The sequence below is a fragment of the Epinephelus moara genome, chromosome 13 (genome assembly GCF_006386435.1).
Source record: "Epinephelus moara isolate mb chromosome 13, YSFRI_EMoa_1.0, whole genome shotgun sequence".
NCBI classification, from domain to species: Eukaryota; Metazoa; Chordata; class Actinopteri; order Perciformes; family Serranidae; genus Epinephelus; species Epinephelus moara.
This window is the reverse complement of record NC_065518.1, coordinates 4757306-4778713: the sequence shown is the minus strand read 5'-3', so window position 1 is coordinate 4778713 and position 21408 is coordinate 4757306. Positions and strand designations below refer to the sequence as shown.

The window sequence follows — 21408 nt, the reverse complement described above, 5'->3', positions numbered from 1 at the left end:
GTACCAAAGCAAGACAGCTACTGCCACATTACCTGCACCAGCAACGGTGGGAAGGAGGAAGTGAGGCGACCAGGAAGTGGGCGGGCCTCAGAGCCAAAGAGCGAGAGGGCGACAAGATGGGCACTGCCCTCCTATATAGAGTGGCCTCAGGTGCTGATTGGTTAATGTGCTGAGGGGAGAGCAAGGTGGCACACTCGTCATGAGAGCAGGGATGATGCATCTCATCCTGCTACACATGCATGAGCTCAGGAAGTTGACACAGATAGCTTGGGAAACTGCCGTCCGTTCCAAAACCACAGGGATACCAACCGAACCTGTCAGTTCAAATCCTGCAGTGTCACGCAGAGCTTCTGCCCCAAAACACCACCCTCACAACAGCTTGAAGGGGGGTGTGAAAAGACCGCAGGGAGACAAGAAGCGTAACCGCTATGTCCCCCAACTGCGTCGAGATGGCCATTCACAGAACAGAAGCTGTAGAAGGACATACTCTGAGATTCTGGCCCAGAACTATGACCTGCCAAGTGACCAGTCAGATGATGAGCACAGCATCTCTGACATGTCTGACCGCAGTTCAGACGACAGTCAGAATTTTTCAGACAGTGACAGCGCCTCTGAATGCCTCTCTGCCTCTAGCTACCGGGAGCGTTACAGCCCTGAGCCACCAGCTAAGCACAGGCACTCCAGAGCCCGCTCATTGTTTAGTCCACCCCTGTAATGATAGTAATGCAAATGCTAATCCAAAGTACCTTGTTTCTTGCAGTTAGGTAGACTCGAGTTGCCAGCAACAGCAGCAATCTCAGTAATTCTAAACTATAATAGCCAGACACCCTGCTATTAGTTTAGGTAGCCTAAATTCTGATTGGACTGAGACACCACTGTCCAACTTTGCAGGTACACTTGGATTGTTTTTGTAAATTCTTGTCAGTTACACCCCTAGTTTCAAAACACTAGGTTAGGACACCATGTTATGACTTCACACACATAGTCATACACATGCCCTTATCATTGTAGGTGACACCCTCTCTCCATCTCACCTAACACCTTCTTATAACTAACATTCCTGTTCTCACTAACACCTACTGAGAAACACAACTTAGTTATTTTACTCCATGCCAGTGTCATTGTTGTTTATCTGGAGTTGTTCTGTAACCTGAAGGTTTTGTTTTGTACTTAGAGACTATTCTTGCTTAGCCGAGATAGATAGTACCAACAAATGCCCAGTTGGTTAACAAACTGCCCAGATGTTACAATGTGAATGGACTAACAAATGAACTTTTCAACTGTGGACTGAAGATGTGTTTGCCCTCAGCATCACACATCAAGTGCAATCCTCTGACCAAAGGGGGGATGTTGGGATTCACAGGACCACAGATGATTTATCATTTGTGGTCCTGTGAATCCCAACAATTTGCACTGACTCTTGTGCACCTTTTCAAAATTCAACTGGCACATGAAGATGGAACACATTTTGTTGTTAATAACATTTATATTATTGTTAGTTCCTACAAGAATTTTAATGGCCTTGATGATTCTGGTATTCAACCTGCACTTTAACCTTTAGGCCTGGGTTTGTTATTATTTCTGTCAGCAGATACAAGAAACATGCCTTTCAAGCTGAGTCACTGTTGAAAAGTTGTACTTCACAGGAGAGAAACTGTGTTCAAAGTTTAAAGAAAGCTATTAAAATAGTCTTTGAATTTAAATATACATTCTTTGTGTTTATTTTGTATTAACTTCATTATTAAGCTTCAGACTTAAGTAGAAAAATGTGATTAAACGCAATCAATCTATTGATAAATTAATCGCAATTAATCACGATTAATTACAGAAAATTGTGCGATTAATTAGTTAATTTTTTTTAATCAATTGACAGTCCTAATGTATATGTGTGTGTGTGTGTCACGACCAAACAAAGGACCTGAACCCAAATGCACGACTCGACAGACAAAGTACAAAATCAAAGTTTATTTAACACAAAATGAAAATCACTCTCGAAAGAGGAAAACCTACACTAAAGCTAAGAACAAAAAAAGATCTAGGAAATAAACGCTAGACTAAGAAACAAACAGAAAATCACTCTACTGAGGCTGAACTATCACTATGAAAAAACAAACAGAAAATCACTCTACTGAGACTGAACTATCACTAAAAAAACAAACAGAAAACAAACATGAACAAAGTATCAAAATAACAAGACCTGACAATGGCAATGGCCAAAGTATCAAAATAACAAGACCTGACAATGGCAATGGCAAAATGGCATGGATACGACGCTGATTCTCTGACACGAAGGACAAGACGAACTGGCACAGGACAAAGGGAGACACAGACAATATATACACACAGGGTAAGGGCACAGGTGGAAACAATCAGGGGCGGGGCAGACAATCAGACCAGCGGGAAAACACACAGGGGAAGGAGCAAGTTGCCTGAAACGAGAGGAGAGTTAACTTTCAAAATAAAACAGGAAATCACGAGACAACATAGACACAAGACAAACTGATTAAATTAACTTAACGTTTCTTGGTTATGGCAGTGTGTGTGTGTGTGTGTGTGTGTGTGTGTGTGTGTGTGTGTGTGTGTGTGTGTGATTGTTTACAACATATTTACCACATAGAGAAGTATATAGTGTATATTTTGAGCAATGTGTGAATGAAATCTTCCCCCCACGACAGATTATACAAAAAACAGTGTATTTGAAAATATTATTGACAAATCATCTTCAGAAAAGAGACTTCAGCTGAAGTTGTAAAAGAACATTTTCCTGTTTGTTATAATGATTATACTGATTGCAGTGATATTAGGGTTACCATGAAAAATGAGATGATGATGATGATGATAATATTATTGTTGTTAGTATAATATTGATAATGTTATTGTAATACTTCAATTCAATTTTCAATTCTATTTACAAAGCTCATTTTCCCAAATCACCTTTTGTCTCAGAGGGTTTTACAGCATATGACATCCCTCTGTACTTGGACACTAACGGGGGATAAGGAAAAATTCCCCCCAGAAAAACTTACAATGGGAAAAATGGGAGAAACCTCAGGAAGAGCAACTGAGGAGGGATCCCTCTTCCAGGACGGACAGATGTGCAGTAGATGTTATGTGTGCAAATGTAGAGCAATCCAATAGAAAAGTATGCAGTAATGTGAATTATAGCATAGTATTGTAGTACAATATTAAAAATGTTGACATTATTATGCTAATAGTGATTATAATAATAATTACTTTGTTTTTACTGGAACAAGGGGCACCTGAAATGACTCCCCCAACTTCACAACACTATGGTTTTTGATCCCTCTTTTTTTACTGTCATACAGGACGGGCTCTGGACTACATCCTCCATAAAAACTTTAAATCCAATGTGGGAATGCGAGCAGACTCCCAAAAAATTGCTGTCTTGATCACTGATGGAGAGTCCCAGGATGACATATTCCTTCCCTCACAGAACCTGAAGGACGCTGGAATCGAGGTCTACGCTATTGGTGACTGACTTTCAGTTTCAATAATGATGAAGCTGAACAGCCTCAGAAAAATTTGTAAAATGAGGATAAGCTCTGAAACTACAATACTTATATAAGTGACATCAATATAAACTGAATGTGGTACTTCATGTTTGTCAAAATAAAAATGTTAGTTAGCTCATTCCTTAAAGTGTAAAAATGACAGCATTTATCATTTATATCAGTTCATGTCTTTATGTATTGAGCACCAGATCAGGCTAATTTCAGTCTTTGTGATTTGATTAAAGTAGTGGACCAAATTGAACTAAAACCACCAGCTGCCCAAAAGAAAGAAAGTCAAGTTAAAATCATGGGACATGCTTTAGCAGATATGAGCAGTAATGTAAGGTACATATGATTTGTAGTGAATGGAGTTAAAAATGCTCAACCATCAGTGTGGTCTGTCAATTGTTTAGTTTAGGTGTTAGAAAACCTCAATTGTATTACTTTGCCAGCCGAATGGTTTTCTTTGTTTTAAGTCCCCTTTTTCAACACAGTTATTAACACTATATTTTTCTCTCAGGAATACAGGATGCTGACAAGAATGAACTGAGATCCATCGCCTCCGATCCTGACGAAATTCACATGTACATTATAAAGGACTTCTCATCTCTAAAGGATATTGTTGACCACCTCACCATCAGCATCTGTAACAGCGCTAATAGCTTAGGTAGACTGTCATCATTGAACAACATACATGTTAGCACTACACTGATCTGCTGGTATCAGAATCAAGGTATCACGTTTTTAAAGCTGTTAATCACCTGCCAATGTTTAGGACTCTTCCAGTTAGATGTACTTGTCTTCCAAATAGCTTTAATGTCCTTTATAGGGACTTGCCAATGAAGTCACTGCAGCCAACCTTAACAGATACACACCATCCTCAACTCTCCCCAGGGGAGAGTTAATTCCAGCAGAACCATTTGCCTTTCTGTTTCAGACATCATGAAAACCCGGTTTTGGCCTGTGTGTGGTCTCTGTAATGGTGACAGAGATATTCTGCTGCCTCTCAAGGTCCAACACATCTGAGAAAGGATGTTGTAAACTGACTGGACAGGAACAAAGTAACCAGGACAAAATAATCTCTCAGTCAACAGCTTGCTCCCAATGAGTCCATGTGTCCTGTTCCTTCATCCCTATGATCCATATGGCACATACTTCCTCCACCTGTGCTTGTATCTCTTCTTGAATCATGTGACCTCTCTGCTTCCCTTTGACACCTTTTTAGCAAAGTCTCAGAACACTACCCATCCCAACGTCACTATTGTAGTGATATGACTCAAATTTTGTGGTAGTCCCAGCCACTGATGCAAGAAGTGGCTGATCTGTTTGAGTACGACTTTGTCCTTGAGGGTGTAGACTTTGCTAAGACGGGATCTGAATACCTTCAAGCAAAACTTTCCCGTCACCTTCTTCATCCTCCAGACCATGGACCTGGACATTCCAGGTTTAAAACTCAGCTGGGCCTGGATGACATGTCTCAAGATCCGAGAGGACCCATCTGCATTAAGGCACCAATATATTCACGGTCAAGTGATCCATGAAGACTCTGATAGGGGTTGTTATATGTCTACAGGACCTCAACACCCTACCTCTGCTGACTTGACAACCTGGTTCAAAGTCATGGCAAACAGAATCACTAACACAGTGATGATCCCCTTTTCAAGCTGATGCTGTGCTGATACTGTCATTTCAAAGATTGCTCTGAGACTGAGCAATTGTAACAATCCAGAATCACTGATCTTGTCTGGAACATGATGTGAAACTATGTTTCAACCAGCTTTTTCAGTACTGAGACATTGGTTTTTGCCACAGAGCAGGAGAAGTCTAATCTGAATATGTTGTAGCTTCATTTGTTATTCTACTGTGAACAGAGTCATGACGGGTTGTGACTACCTGATAAGGAAGAGCCACGCCAGAACCAGGATCAGCAGGACCTAAACTTCTTACGTTTTAGAGGGAAAGATTGAAATGTACAATATGGATAAGAATGTTAATAAATTAAAAGTAGCACAGTGAGTGTATCCAGACCTAACTAAAGTACTCATGAAAAAGTAAACAGGATGAAGGGTTGCAACCACCCCTATAAGAACATTTTACAAATTAAAATTCCACCCAACTCTGGGTCCTTGACACATCCTTGACTTGCTAAGTCTCCAGATCATCTGGCACTTTGCTTGTTGTTCCTGGAGGAAGAACAAACACCAAACACTTCACTTAGTTCATACACTGCACAAATTATCAGCAGCTCTTAGATTTACCGCAAGCCGACCTCCTTTTAAGATGGTAGATCTTGTTTCTGTTCATCAGGCATTGCTGTCTTCAATGTGTCATTTTTCACGCTACCAGAAGATGGTGCCAACGTCAGGAATTTTGAAATACTATAATAGCTGCTATGGTATGAACTTGTTCTCTCTGTCTATCTCAGTGTTTGTCAGGCTGGTGAATGGGACTGGTCTGTGTTCAGGACACCTGGAGGTGAAGTCTAACCAGTCTAACCAGTCGTGGTCCTCAGTCTGTGAAGATGACTTTGACCAGCAGGATGCAGAGGTGGTCTGTAGGGAGCTGGGCTGTGGGGCTCCTTCAGTCCTCCAGGGGGCGCTCTATGGAGAAGTGGAGGCTTCAATGTGGACCAAAGAGTTCCAGTGTGGAGGAAATGAGTCTGCTCTCCTGGACTGCAGAAGCTCAGACTCAGATAGAAACAACTGCTCATCTGGCAAAGCTGTTGGACTCACCTGCTCAGGTAGAAGAGGAGCTGCAGATTTGATTTGGTTCATTTCTGTTGTAATGAAACTCACTTTGTTCTTTTACTGATGACTCTCTGATTTCTGTTCAGATCCTGTCAGGTTGGTGGGAGGATCCAATCGCTGCACTGGAACACTGGAGGTGAAACAGGGAGACTGGAGACCAGTGGATGGCTCTGACTGGACACTGACGTCAGCAGCTATAGCCTGTGAAGACTTGGACTGTGGCTTTGCTGTGTCAACAGGAATAAGAAATGTGTCCATGTCCACATCTACATGGATCAATCCTGATTGTATTCAGGCTGGATATACTCTGAGGGAGTGTGTCACATCAGGTTCCTCCTCTTCCATCCTGGAGCTCACCTGCTTAGGTAAGCATGTCTGTGACATCATCTGTGACTTCGTTAGAATCTCTTTATGTGGTATGAAATGCAGTGACACAGAGGTCTGCTCAGCAACATGACAGATGTGAATATGTTTGTAATGAAATCATAATTGTTGATGATAACATCTTGTAGACAGTACTAATGATGTAATTGCTTGTGTATGTGACTACCTGAATACAGTATGTCGCCCTCCATGTGACCTGAATGTAGAATACAGGCATTGTTTGAAATCTAGGCTCTGACCTGACACCAGGCTCAGCTCAGTAGGTAGTGGGGAGTGATGATAATGAACTCCCAAGTAAAATCGCATCAAATTTAGAGTCTGATGAAGGAATCTGCTATGCAAGCATTGGCAGGACAAACTGCCATGTGGCCATTGCCCTGGAGGACACCCCGCCACAAGTAGGATATACTGTGTTGTGAGTGCTTTTATTGTGTGCTGAGGCCCTTGCTGCTGTTTCACAATTCCCCCTGCAAGGCACCTGTGACGACAAAGGAAATATGCTTACTAATGAATGGAGATGGATAAATCTAGTCAGCAGTCCACCTGACATGCAGCAGCTGGGTAAGATGCTCAGCTTTGCATCAAATAATTAAAAATCCTGCTCACCTGGCAGAGCTGTTGGACTCACCTGGGGTTCTTTTCATTATGGTAACGTCCCTCCTTGCTTCCTTCACCTCCTCCCAGTAAGTATGTGAGAGAGAGATGCAAATAAGAGACATGAAGATGGAGGAGTCAAAGCTGCCAAATGAGAAATCCTTGGTTCTACAGTGTCAGTCTTGAGTGGTGTCAGTTATTGAGCCACATGTGGAGGTGCAGCATTTATCCCTCATGGCACTTAATAAAAGTGGACACACGGGATACACCTGTGTTTCCTCACTCTAACATCCTCCAGAGGCCTCCTAACTCCTTGTCTCCTCAAGTTGCATGCAAGGGATTCAAAGATCCTCCATGATGGGAAAGGGGGAGCGATTTGCAGGTCACAGGAAGAGAGAGGACGTGAAGTATAAGTTAGCACAATGAAAAGCATCCCTGCTCATGTAGAAGAGGAGCTGCAGCTGTGATTCTGCTTAATTTCTGTTCTAATGAAACTCACTTATTATCCTTTTACTGATGACCCTCTTGTTTCTGTTCAGAGCCTGTCAGGTTGGTGGGAGGATCCAGTCGCTGTGCAGGAACACTGGAGGTGAAACAGAGAGACTGGAGACCAGTGGGTGGCTCGGACTGGACTCTGAAGGAAGCAGCTGTCGTCTGCAGAGACTTGGACTGTGGCTCTGCTGTTTCAGCAGGAATAAGAAATGAGGCCTTGCTCAAATCTGCATGGAAGATCAGTCCTAGCTGTATTCAGGCTGGACATACCCTGAGGGAGTGTGTAACATCAGGTTCCTCTTCCTCCATCGTGGAGATCACCTGCGTAGGTAAAATGGTCTGTTACATCATCTATGACAGTAATCTTCCAAGATATGCTTGTATCAAAAACCCTGCAGTTGATCATAAGATCTTCCAGGCTGCACTTTGATGAAACTGCTTGTGTATCAGACTTCCTGAACTAATGGTCTGAGAATATGTGAATCTGTACAGTGTCTGATGAGATGTATCATGTCTGTTTCATAGTATCAATAATCACAAATAAAGATCAGTTTTAAAAGTTAAATTCTCTCTCTCCCTCCAGACTCTGTCAGGCTGGTGAATGGGACTAATCTGTGTTCAGGACACCTGGAGGTGAAGTCTGACCAGTCTAACCAGTCGTGGTCCTCAGTCTGTGAAGATGACTTTGACCAGCAGGATGCAGAGGTGGTCTGTAGGGAGCTGGGCTGTGGGGCTCCTTCAGTCCTCCAGGGGGCACTCTATGGAGAAGTGAAGGCTTCAATGTGGACCAAAGAGTTCCAGTGTGGAGGTAATGAGTCTGCTCTCCTGGACTGTAGAAGCTCAGGCTCAGATAGAAAAACCTGCTCATCTGGCAAAGCTGTCGGACTCACCTGCTCAGGTAGAAGAGGAGCTGCAGATTTGATTTGGTTCATTTCTGTTGTAATGAAACTCACTTTGTTCTTTTACTGATGACTTTCTGGTTTCTGTTCAGATCCTGTCAGGTTGGTGGGAGGATCCAGTCGCTGTACTGGAACACTGGAGGTGAAACGAGGAGACTGGAGACCAGTGGATGGCTCTGACTGGACTCTGATGTCAGCAGTTGCCTTCTGTAGAAACCTGAACTGCGGCTCTGCTATTTCAGCAGGAAGGAGAGAGGACTCCTCCAACAGATCTGCATGGAAGATCAACTTTGACTGTGTTCACTCTGGATCTGCTCTGAGAGAGTGTGTAACATTATTGTCCTGGTCTTCCTCCACCCTGGAGCTCACCTGTTCAGGTAAGCCCATCAGTGACATCTGTTGCTTCTCAAAGTCAAGGATGCTTCCTTGGTAGGATGGGTCCTTCTGAGTCGAGTCCTACAGAGGCTAGGCAAGATCCCTCCTAGCATTCAGTGAACACACATTGGAACAGGCTAGCGAGTGCCAAGGTATGCATCACTGAAGAAGGCCTGTCTTCAATTCTGGCAAATTACTCGCAAAGAACTGTGGGTAGTTTATGCCCACTGAGGATACACACATGTATCCTTGAAAACTCTCTGAAGGAAAGATTCAGTCACTGGGAGAATTCAAAGGATCCTCAACATTGGAACAGTCCTTCAGCCAGATTCGATGACATAGCCTCCTTAAATTCAGCCATTTANCATGTATCCTTGAAAACTCTCTGAAGGAAAGATTCAGTCACTGGGAGAATTCAAAGGATCCTCAACATTGGAACAGTCCTTCAGCCAGATTCGATGACATAGCCTCCTTAAATTCAGCCATTTAAGGAACCTTCCTTGACTTTGAGATGCACCAATCATCTGTGACAGTGATCTTCCAGCGTCGTCCTTCCTCTGATCTGAACTGTAAAATTATCCAGGACAATAGCATCCTGATGGGTAGAGAAGTGGGCTTATTCCTTGATGCTTCAAACTGTGGCAATCTGCCCCTTTAAGCAACCTCCTGTGGTTTTATGTGAAGGTGTTGATTTCATTTCAACCAGACAGGGGCATTAGGGAGAGAATGAGCAGGCTTTAATTCATCCCCTCACAGTGACTTCAGTTAACTGATGAGTGATTTTAGGTGATTTAACGTGACTGAAGTTTAAGGTTGATGGGAGCAGCTGTACTGATGTGTGTGTCTGTGAATGTGTTTCATCAGATCCAGCAGCTTTTATCATCAGACTGGTCGTCCTGCCGCTGATTCTGCTGTTGTTCATCACTGTCATCTATTTCATCTTTAAGGTACCGTACACATCTCTGTTGATTAGAGGACTGGCTCAAACGAAGCCCTTAGCCTGTGTGTGTTGAACTAAAGAGAGGAGTGATGCAATAACTCATATCTGTGTGCTGTCATGTCTCTCCAGACCACCAGGGGGAAGAAGCCAGGCCAACAGGAGAACATTGAGGTGGATTATTACAACCTCAGTGTTTTCAGAAATGAAGGAGGATCGGCTGAAGAGGAAGGAGCCCAGGCAGAAGAGTAGGACCTACAAAGAGCTCATCTCACATCTAATTAGATTTCTCACCTGCCAAACAACTGTCCATCAACTCTGAATCGAACATTTCTTTTAAATCCTTGTTAAATTGTTAAAAGAATGAAAGCAGGAAGAGATAACTAAAGGTCTCTCCTCTCAGTCTCAAGTGATAATCCAACCAGGTTTTTGGAGCCCAGTTTCACAATGAGTCAAGTCCATTTTGAACAATTCTGCACCTTGAGATTTCGTTCAGTGGCAGTGTAGTAAGTAGTCTGACCGTTATGTTGCAAGATGGAAAGTAAGCACATGGAGGTCAGGGTGGTGGATGGACATGTAGTGCATCAGACTTTCATGCAAGAGGACTTGTCACAGACCTACAATGAACATTTGCCTTTTTAATAACTAAAACAATCTTTCCCATGCCTTCACCATCATTTATTTGCAATCACCACAAATTTTTTTTTAATCTTTAGCAAATTTATTTTGTCCCGATGGCCATTGGAGACATGGAGTCCAGGTGGGCCTTGTTGAGGTTGTGCGTAGAAGGTCACCTGTGCCCGATGTGGTGGCAACCAAAGAATCTGCTAGTGGACATCAGTGGTGAAAAAGACCATTTAGTTGAAGAAAGAGTCCTTTCGAGCTCAGTCAGGAGACTCCAGAAACACCAGCAGGACTGCGGCGTCTGTGGTCGCTGGGGCGAAAACTGTGTGTGTGGAGTTTGGGGTAGGCCCTGGAGAAGGACTTTCAGTCAAGGTTCTGACAGATAATCAGACAGCTCAGGAGAGGGAGGCAGAGCTTAGCCCAGGCTGTTTCCAGCTGAAGAGGAGAACTGTTGACTCAGACTGAGGACATTGTCAGATAGTGGAGGAAACACTTAAAGGAACTCCTGAAGCAGACAGATATGCCTTCTATAGAGGAGGCAGAGCTTGAAGGATCATGGGAGGCCTTGTCCATTTCTGCACAAAGTCCTTTTTATCCAGTCTCTACACATCAGTCATTATTCATAACATGAGCTTGATTTGTAGTCTCATAATACATAATGCTTGTAATCAGTTGCGCTTTGGTTAATTCAGTTATTGATCATTAATAGCCAGTTTGAGAGTGTTCCTCATTTATTATTAGACATGGTTATCCTTGTCAGTACAGCCTATGTTTGACCATGCATCATATCATGGCTCATCTTGTATTGTTAATAAATAAATAAATATCTACATATACCCCACAATGACTTATTTGTGTACTTATATCTTTTAATATCAGAGTCCCTTAAGTTTTATATTAACGTATAACTTATTATATTATATTCTACTTATATTTGACTATGCATCACAGTTTCTTGTATTGTAAATAAATCTCTACATAAGTGAAAAAGTGAAAAATGTCTATCGTAGTTTGTTCAGAATCAAAGGTAACAGTTCCAAATGGCTTGTTTTGTTTGACCAACAGTCCAAAACCCAAAAGATAATTAGATTACTATGAAATGACACTGAGAAAAGCAGCAAATTATCCTACTGGAGAAGCTGGAATCATCAACACAGTTGATTGGTGAATTACCATTGCAGTTCCGGTGGTTTTGTAGCTATTATGGCACCGGTTTATTGATACTTTAACAATTCTGTCAATTAAGTTAGAGATATGTTAGAAATTTCTGATATCTCCAAACCCAGAGACACAAAACTGTCATTAACATGTTTGTTTTTTACTTCGCTGCTCGTACAGCCTGAACACTATGACAAGGATCTGAGAGAAAAACAAAAACTGTCACTTGTTTCTTGATTCATGAAGCTTAACTCTGCTCAATACCAGCTAATTTAGCAAAATGTATTTTATTTCTAATCTCCTGTCATGTTTAACTTAGATCAAAGGTGTTTGTGTACTTTGAACTTAACAGCACAATAGGAATTAAAACTTGAATTTCTAATAATCATACAATGTTTATGTGCAATCCTTATTTACACAAACGCTACGAGCAGTCAGAGGCAGGTGTAGATTTTGTTAATAACTACGAACAGATCGGAGCTACTAATATATTGATGAATGCCAAAATATACAGAAATTCCTTCTGCTCACGTTTTATTAATGAGACCCGCAGACTTTTTTTTGTCTGTTTGTAGTTGTTTTGTGTCTCTGTGAGGTCATTTTGATTATCCTTGTGTTTGTTTTGCCTGTTTTTTTTGTCAGTTCCTTTGGATCTCTTTGTGGTCTTTTTGTGTCTCTTTGTGGTCATTTGAGTCTCTTCCTGGTTGGTGTTAATTTGGGTGAAATGTTAAAAGTGAAGGCCAGGGTGGCCCCTGACACTTGGGCCCCTGGGCCTGTGCCTTGTGGGCCCATTCAGTGATTCATCCATGTTAATAACAAACTTTAGGGATGTTGTAAATAGCCAAATAGCTGCAAACTCTTTTTATGTTGTGTATTTTGAATTATTTGTAATATGCAGAACAATTACAGAGAAGCAGTAGTTGGCAATGAAAATCTTCAACAATGCTCATTAAATATATGTAAGAAGAAAATTATGCGCATCAACAATAAGAATCTAAGACCTAAAATAGAGCAGAAGTTAAAATTTCTGGATAAAATCTAATTTGTTTATTCGTGGTAGATAGTAATTGGGAAATTATTAACCTGTAAAGAGGAATGCAGTAAATGTATATGTGTTATGAAAAGTTATTAATATATAGACAGTCAACTGGACTGACTTTAAAGGAGATGTATCATCAGTCATCTCTCCTCCATCTCTCATCCTCTCATCAGCTTTCTGTGTTTTCTCTCTGACAGGAAGATGCAGCCAAACTAACAGATTAGGTTACCATGGGAACCACAGAGTGTGCTTTGACTGTTGCGAAACTCTTAATAATTTTTAATCTTATCACATAGAGGCATTTGAGACATGTCAAACATTTTCTTCAACTTAACCCTTTAAATCCAGTTTTCAGCCATCCTCGCAGGGGGCCTACAGGCACAGAATTCTGACATAAGTTGTAGAAATCGTGCACAGAGTGGTCTAAAGTACCTTAACCCTTTCAGTCTCAGACTAAAAACTGTGTTGTATTACTTCCATTTATCCGCTGCTATAAAGTCTCTCATCAGCTTCATGTGTGGATGATTTGCACATACTGACAGCTACTCTCTGGATTTATAATGGATACACACACATATAGAATTTGGGTTTGCTTAGAAAGACAGTGATAAAATGCATTTCATAAATTATAAAAATTTATACTGTGAACTCAGAAATATGAAAAGGACAATGAAGAACTAATGGTTACATAAATTCAGTGAACTCACCCTTTAATCTGTGGTTCATCAGTTCTGAGAAGTTGCTCAACAGTTGGCTGATGATTAGACAAAAGAAGAGACATAATTAGCAGAGAACAGATGACGAGTCCAACAGACAAGAAGAGACAGACGGTCCACCTGGACATGGATCCCCTGCTGATGGTCTTGCTGTTGCTGTGGAGCTCAGGTAAGACTCTGTTTTTATGAGTGTGTGAAAGGTGCAAAACTTGAGTGTTAAAATATTGAATTAGAGTCACAGTTCTGTATTTGAAACAAACAATCCATCCATTTTCTGTAACTGCTTATCCTCTTTAAGGTCGCAAGTGTCCTGGATCCAATTCCAGATGACTTAGGGCAAGAGAAAGGGTGCATTCAAAACCTCAGTGTAAAAATGTTGAATTAAACTGCTGTATGTCGTAAAGTCTTGAAGGCTGCATTTTCAAATGCATCTCTGCTCTCATCTATAACTGTTTGAATATAATGGATCAGGGGCCTCATTTATAAAGCTTGCTTATGCACAAAACGGAGCTTGAAAGTGGCATATGCCACATTCCACGCAAAGGTTGTGATTTATAAAAATAAACTTGGCGAGAGAATGTGCGCACCTGTAAGCAAACTCTGAGTCATGTGTGCGCACATTTTGGAGACACTGGGAAGTGGCGACACAGACGGCGAGGTGGAGAAGTGGAGTCAGATTTTTATTGATGTCTCACACAAATTTAATGTCACGCTATATCCACCTTAGATCCACGTTATCATTGAAATTAAATCCAGCAGCCTTATTTTGCGCTTGGAGTGAGTGATAATTGTTTCATAAAAACGCTGTAAAATCCAACTCAAATCCTGAATTGAAATTCTTTCTGAATACGTATTTAATCTGCACTGCACTGTAGAAATATTTGGTCTACCTTTAGATCAGACCACTTTTTTTTTTTTCTCTGTCACTGTCCGTGCAGTCCCACAGACACAGCTGACAGCATCAGCAGCGTTGATGTGTTGCCACTTTTTTTCGCTTTCTTTTATTAGTGATCCCGCTGCTGTGGCCACCAAATAAAATCTTTCTTCAGTCCTCCACCTCCCGTTAAAGGGGCTCTAGCTCAGTCTCGGAGAAATTCCGTTTTTTGGTTCGTTTCTCACCCGTCGCCGTGACTCACAACGAGAGAACACTCGCTTGCCGGCTTATTTATATGCAGATCGCATTCATGAGGTGATTTGCATGACCATTTATGGTTGAACTAGGGCGTGTAGAGGGCGGAATATGAGGCGGATCTGGGTTAGCACAACTCCAGGAGGTCTGTGATTTATAAAGAGAACACTGCGTGCAAGTGTGCGTGTGCACGGTTTTATAAATCAGATTATTTTTTGGTGCACACCATTTTCAGCTTTTGGGGGCATGTCAACTTTTAGTATGAATCTTAAGCACTCTTTTATAATGAGGCCCCAAGCCTTTAAGTATTATCTAAGTATCATTCAAAGTTGGTTAAAAAGTATTGCTATTTTAATTTGTAAGTTTGAATATCCTTAATTGTCATTGTAGCAGATAAAAGTCTGATCTAATATTCTCCAGTTTAATGTTTTTCTTTATTTTTTCCTTATAAACTGAATTTTGATGCTCTTTTCTGAGTTAAGCAAATTTTAACTTTATTAATTATCCCAATAGACATTTGGTTTGCATTTAGGTTTTAATGCATGTGTCACAAACATACTCTGATGAACAATAAACAGCAACAACCAATAAGTAGTATAAGTAGTATAGTTAAAAATGAATAGACACACTCTCGTTTTCAGTGCTTCGTGTGGCCCATTATCTTTGAGGTCTCTGTGAGGACCACCACTTCCACTGGAGCTATAACAGAGCAAAAAAACAAATCAGGTGGTAGTAGAGCATGAGAATCTCTATTACTCATTCAGAGTTTTTTTTCTTTCTTTTTTTTTTTCCTGCTTTCGTTGTGGAGACTAGACAAACTGTCCTCACAAGTACAAACAACAAGGTTTGGGCCACACAAGGCTACAAACACAAGGACAAAGATACACTCTTTCAATACCACAAGGGTTTAGTAATGTTATCACACAGGATTTCTGGGTTTAAAATTTGGTTGTTGTATTGCATTATCCTTATAAGAGCTGGTCTGTAGATTTACTCTGTATGGACATTTGGAAGATTTAAAATGTCTACATTAAAACAAATCCAACAAAAGTAAAATGCAACACACACCGAGACATATTTTATTTGTATACATTTACTGTGTTGTTATACACTGAAAACATTTCATTAGTGTTTTAAAGACACAGTTCTGTTACTTTTCCGATTGTGCTGCTACCACTATGGTGGTCACATGTATGAAATCAAATATGCTGCTTCATATTCATGTTTCTTCTCTGATTTTCTCCTCAGGACTCCAGGCTGAAGGTAAACACAACTCAACTGGTAAAGAGAGACCATTAACACCTTCCATGCCAGAGTATTATTTTCCAGCCACCGCCAGCATTTTTTTTATCATATTCACAAATTTTTCAAGACCCACAAAATAATTTCTTCTATGAATATGTAAACTGTATATACATTAAACTAAAGAAGAGGCCTTCTAGTTTTTTTTATTTTTTTTATCAACACTTGAATTTCTTTATTCTCATCAAAAAAAACCCATTTCGTACAAAAAGCTGAGAAAATTTTTAACAAAGAGTAATTTTCAGTATAGAATCAATTTCACATTTACATTCTTTTGTTTTTTCTCATGTCCTTACGTCAGTTTGAACTGTATAAATGAAAGTAATAGTAATAATAATGAAAATAATATTCTCTTTGAGGTGTAGCAGCGGAACACACCATGTTCAGTGATCGCTCAGTGTTCTGTTGTCTCCGTCACCTCTGTGGTTGTCTTGTCCTTGTGTCACTGTCACCATCATGGAGATCCCGTTTCGTCCCACCAAACTCGTTTGCTTCTTCGTCCAAATCAGATTCAGAATATTGATCAAAACAGGAAATGTCAGAGTCTGAGTATTTTCGTGCAGTTGATAAGTTGCTACATTTCTGTAAACAACATCCTCTTCCGGTTTCCAGCTGATCTTCTTTGTTTGTTTTTGGACGAGGCAGTGCCGTTCTAGCTCACCAGATGTGTAACAGTGCCCTTTATCTTATAACAGTGAAAACACGCATTGCTGGAATATCTAGTCAATGGCGGGGAAGCGCTCTGTCATAAATGATGGAATGTCAATGGCTGGGAAAGAGTTAAGATAAATTAAAATTATGGACGGGTCAACAAAGTGGTAAATGTTCACATCCAATTTCCTACTAACAGTTAATGTTAGTTTATTTTAACCAAAGCAGAGTAGTTATTGGACCCAAACACCATCTTTTTGAGGCTCTCACCTAAACAGGTGTTAGTACAGCACCTTTGTGTTGTGAAATCTTAGGGATATGACAGTGGTGGAAGAAGAACTCTTATGTTTTACTTAAGTAAAAGCAGTGATACCACAGTGTAGAAATTCTCTGTTACGGGCAAAATTCCTGGATTCAAAAATTACTTCAGTAAAAGTACAAAAGTATTTGAAAATACACTTGAAGAACCAAAAGTTAAAGTGCTCGTTATGCAGAATGGTCCATTTCAGTATAATTATATCATTGGCTATAAATATTAATGTTTTCATGTTTGTATGACTTTTCTGTTGCAGCTGGTCAAAGCGGAGACAATTTTAATTACTTTATATACTGCCAAGCAGTATGATCTATAATCATATGTCAAAATGTATTTTTGATTATATTTTTTATTTATAATCCGAATCTGCAACATAGCTGATAAATAACACTTTTAAAAAAATGTAGTGGAGCAAAGAAAAGTACAATAACTGTCTCTGCATTGTAGTGAAGAGTAGGAGAATAAAGTAGCATTAAAGCCAAGTACTTTAGCATAATTTTGGGGTACTTGTACTTCACCTAATTACTTTACACTACTTTACACTATCACAGCTGTTAGTTTTACTGCTATGTTTGGTCTTTGCATGTTGTATCCCACAATCCTCTGCTTTCCTGCAGGTGCTCAGTGTGAAACCACAGCTAAGGCTGACATTGTGCTGTTGGTGGACACCAGCTCGAGTGTCAGCAAACGAGATTTTAATATCATCAAGTCCTTTATCAAGAGACTAGTCAGAGTCTTTGACATCGGCCCAGACAGAGTCCAGATTGGTAATATTTTTACTACTCACTAGTAGTAGTCACTATTCATGCTGCCACTATTCATACATATACAGTATATATACACATACATGTAAAAATATACATATATACATATACAGATAGAGATAGAGAGATATAGACACACACATATACACACACACACACACACACACACACACACACATACACACACACACATATATAGTGGTGTGAAAAAGTGTTTGCCCCCTTCCTGATTTCTTACTTTTTTGCATGTTTTCCGCACTTAAATGTTTCAGATCATCAAACAAATTTAAACATTAGTCAAAGATAACACAAGTAAACACAAAATGCAGTTTTTAAATGAAGGGTTTTATTAATGAGGAAGAAAAAAATCCAAAGCTACATGGCCCTGTGTGAAAAAGTGTTTGCCCCCTAAACCTAATAACTGGTTGGGCCACCCTTAGCAGCAACTACTGCAATCAAGCGTTTGCGATAACTTGCAATGAGTCTTTTACAACGCTGTGGAGGAATTTTGGCCCACTCATCTTTGCAGAATTGTTGTAATTCAGCCACATTGGAGGGTTTTCGAGCATGAACCGCCTTTTTAAGGTCATGCCACAGCATCTCAATAGGATTCAGGTCAGGACTTTGACTAGGCCACTCCAAAGTCTTCATTTTGTTTTTCTTCAGCCATTCAGAGGTGGACTTGCTGGTGTGTTTTGGATCATTGTCCTGCTGTAGAACCCAAGTTCGCTTCAGCTTGAGGTCACGAACAGATGGCCGGACATTCTCCTTCAGGATTTTTTGGTAGACAGCAGAATTCATGCTTCCATTTATCACAGCAAGTCTTCCAGGTCCTGAAGCAGCAAAACAGCCCCAGACCATCACACTGCCACCACCATATTTTACTGTTGGTATGATGTTCTTTTTCTGAAATGCGGTGTTACTTTTACGCCAGATGTAATGGGACACAGACCTTCCAAAAAGTTCAACTTTTGTCTCGTCAGTCCACAGAATATTTTCCCAAAAGTCTTGGGGATCATCAAGATGTTTTCTGGCAAAAATGAGACGAGCCTTAATGTTCTTTTTGCTTAGCAGTGGTTTTCGTCTTGGAACTCTGCCATGCAGGCCATTTTTGCCCAGTCTCTTTCTTATGGTGGAGTCATGAACACTGACCTTAACTGAGGCAAGTGATGCCTGCAGTTCTTTAGATGTTGTTGTGGGGTCTTTTGTCACCTCTTGGATGAGTCGTCGCTGCGCTCTTGGGGTAATTTTGGTCGGCCGGCCACTCCTGGGAAAGTTCACCACTGTTCCGTGTTTTCGCCATTTGTGGATAATGGCTCTCACTGTGGTTCGCTGGAGTCCCAAAGCTTTAGAAATGGCTTTATAACCTTTTCCAGACTGATAGATTTCAATTACTTTTTTTCTCATTTGTTCCTGAATTTCTTTGGATCTCGGCATGATGTCTGTAGCTTTTGAGGATCTTTTGGTCTACTTCACTTTGTCAGGTAGGTCCTATTTAAGTGATTTCTAGATTGGGAACAGGTGTGCAGTAATCAGGCCTGGGTGTGGCTACAGAAATTGAACTCAGGTGTGATCAACCACAGTTATGTTTTAACAGGAGCTGGGGGGCAAACACTTTTTCACACAGGGCCATGTAGCTTTGGATTTTTTTCTTCCTCATTAATAAAACCCTTCATTTAAAAACTGCATTTTGTGTTTACTTGTGTTATCTTTGACTAATGTTTAAATTTGTTTGATGATCTGAAACATTTAAGTGTGGAAAACATGCAAAAAAGTAAGAAATCAGGAAGGGGGCAAACACTTTTTCACACCACTGTATATATATATATATATATAGTATCATTATGATATTATTGTTATTGCTGTTATAATATGATATTATTGTTATTGTTGTTATAACATATTTTAAGATAAGAGTTGGGTCTGTAATTTACACATCTTAAATGTTCATTTCCTCAGGTCTGGTTCTGTATGCAGGTGACCGACAAACTGAGTGTGACCTGAAAACTTACCAAACAAAATATTCTCTGCTGGAGGCCATTGACAGGGTTACACGGCTGCATGGAGACACCTCGACAGGTGACTTATTAGCATACTGTCAAATACACCAACCCAACAATTAAAAAAAAAAAAGACCTCTGGAATGAGGGGCGTTTGAAATAACACCCCAACCTTCACAACTCTATGCTTTTTTATGCTTCTTTGTCATACAGGACAGGCTCTGGACTTCATCCACAGAATCAGCTTTAAACCCAATGTGGGAATGCGAGCAGACTCCCAAAAAATTGCTGTCTTGATCACTGATGGAGAGTCCACAGACATCGCACACATCCCCTCACAGAACCTGAAGGACGCTGGAATCGAGGTCTACGCTATTGGTGACTGACTCTCAGTTTGAATAATGATGAAGCTGAACAGCCTCAGAAAATTTTGTAAAATGAGGATAAGCTCTGAAACTACAATACTTATATAAAGAGACATCAATATAAACTGAATGTGGTACTTCATGTTTGTCAAAATAAAAATGTTTGCTAGCTCGTTCCTTCAGGTGTAAAAATGACAGCATTTATCATTTATATCAATTCATTTCTTTATGTTATGAGCACCAGGTCAGGCTATTTCAGTCTTTGTGATTTGACTATAGCAGTGGACCAAATTGAACTAAAACCAACGACTGCCCAAAAGAAAGAATAAAGGGTAAAATCATGGGACATGCTTTAGCAGATATGAGCAGTAATGTAAAGTACATATGATTTGTAGTGAATGGAATTAAAAATGCTCAACCATCAGTCTGGTCTGTCAAAGGTTTAGTTTAGGTGTTAGAAAACCTCAATTGTATTACTTTGCCAGCCGAATGGTTTTCTTTGTTTTAAGTCCCCTTTTTCAACACAGTTATTAACACTATATTTTTCTCTCAGCAATACAGGATGCTGACAAGAATGAGCTGGGATCCATCGTCTCCGATCCTGACAAAATTCACACGTACTATGTATATGGCTCCTCATCTCTAAAGGATATTGTTGACCACCTCACCATCAGCATCTGTAACAGCGCTAATAGTTTAGGTAGACTGTCATCAATGAACAACATACATGTTAGCACTACACTGATCTGCTGGTATCAGAATCAAGGTATCACGTTTTTAAAGCTGTTAATCACCTGCCAATGTTTAGGACTCTTCCAGTTAGATGTACTTGTCTTCCAAATAGCTTTAATGTCCTTTATAGGGACTTGCCAATGAAGTCACTGCAGCCAACTTCAACAGACTACACACCATCCTCAACTCTCCCCAGGGGAGAGTTAATTCCAGCAGAACCATTTGCCTTTCTGTTTCAGACATCATGAAAACAAAGGTTTTGGCCCGTGTGTGGTCTCTGTAATGGTGACAGAGAAATTCTGCTGCCTCTCAAGGTCCAACACATCTGAGGTTGGATGGGCTGGAGAGGATGTTGTAAACCGACTGGAGCAGGAACAAAGTAACCAGGACAAAATAATCTCTCAGTCAACAGCTTGCTCCCAATGGGTCCATGTGTCCTGTTCCTTCATCCCTATGATCAATATGGCACATACAGTCAGGTCCATAATTATTTGGACAATGATACAGTTGTCGTCATTTTGGCTCTGTACACCACCACAATGGGTTTCAAATGAAACAATGAATACCTAAAGTGCAGACTCTCAGCTTTCATTTAAGGCTTTTTTCAAAAATGTAGTATGAACCGTGTAGGAATTACAACCATTTCTTCACACAGTCCCCCGACTTTAAGGG

General features: G+C 40.4%; 2 protein-coding genes across 2 annotated transcripts in view; both read left to right on the top strand.

Moving 5' to 3' along the window:
• The window catches only part of LOC126400219 (collagen alpha-1(XII) chain-like), a 15856-nt gene extending 12357 nt beyond the window's left edge, over positions 1 to 3499 (top strand). The window contains exon 4 of the mRNA XM_050060782.1: positions 3327 to 3499. Coding sequence (XP_049916739.1) covers positions 3327 to 3499 — 173 coding nt within the window. The remainder of the gene's footprint in view (positions 1 to 3326) is intronic.
• Positions 3500 to 3889: 390 nt separating this feature from the next.
• On the top strand, positions 3890 to 10206 carry LOC126400217 (scavenger receptor cysteine-rich type 1 protein M130-like). The gene is made up of 9 exons (XM_050060780.1): positions 3890 to 3908; positions 4033 to 4179; positions 5938 to 6252; positions 6346 to 6624; positions 7777 to 7884; positions 8310 to 8627; positions 8721 to 9005; positions 9868 to 9950; positions 10073 to 10206. The coding sequence occupies exons 1-9, from the start codon at positions 3890 to 3892 to the stop codon at positions 10190 to 10192; spliced, it is 1674 nt and encodes a 557-aa protein (XP_049916737.1). The 3' UTR covers positions 10193 to 10206.
• The last annotated feature ends 11202 nt before the right edge of the window (positions 10207 to 21408 follow it).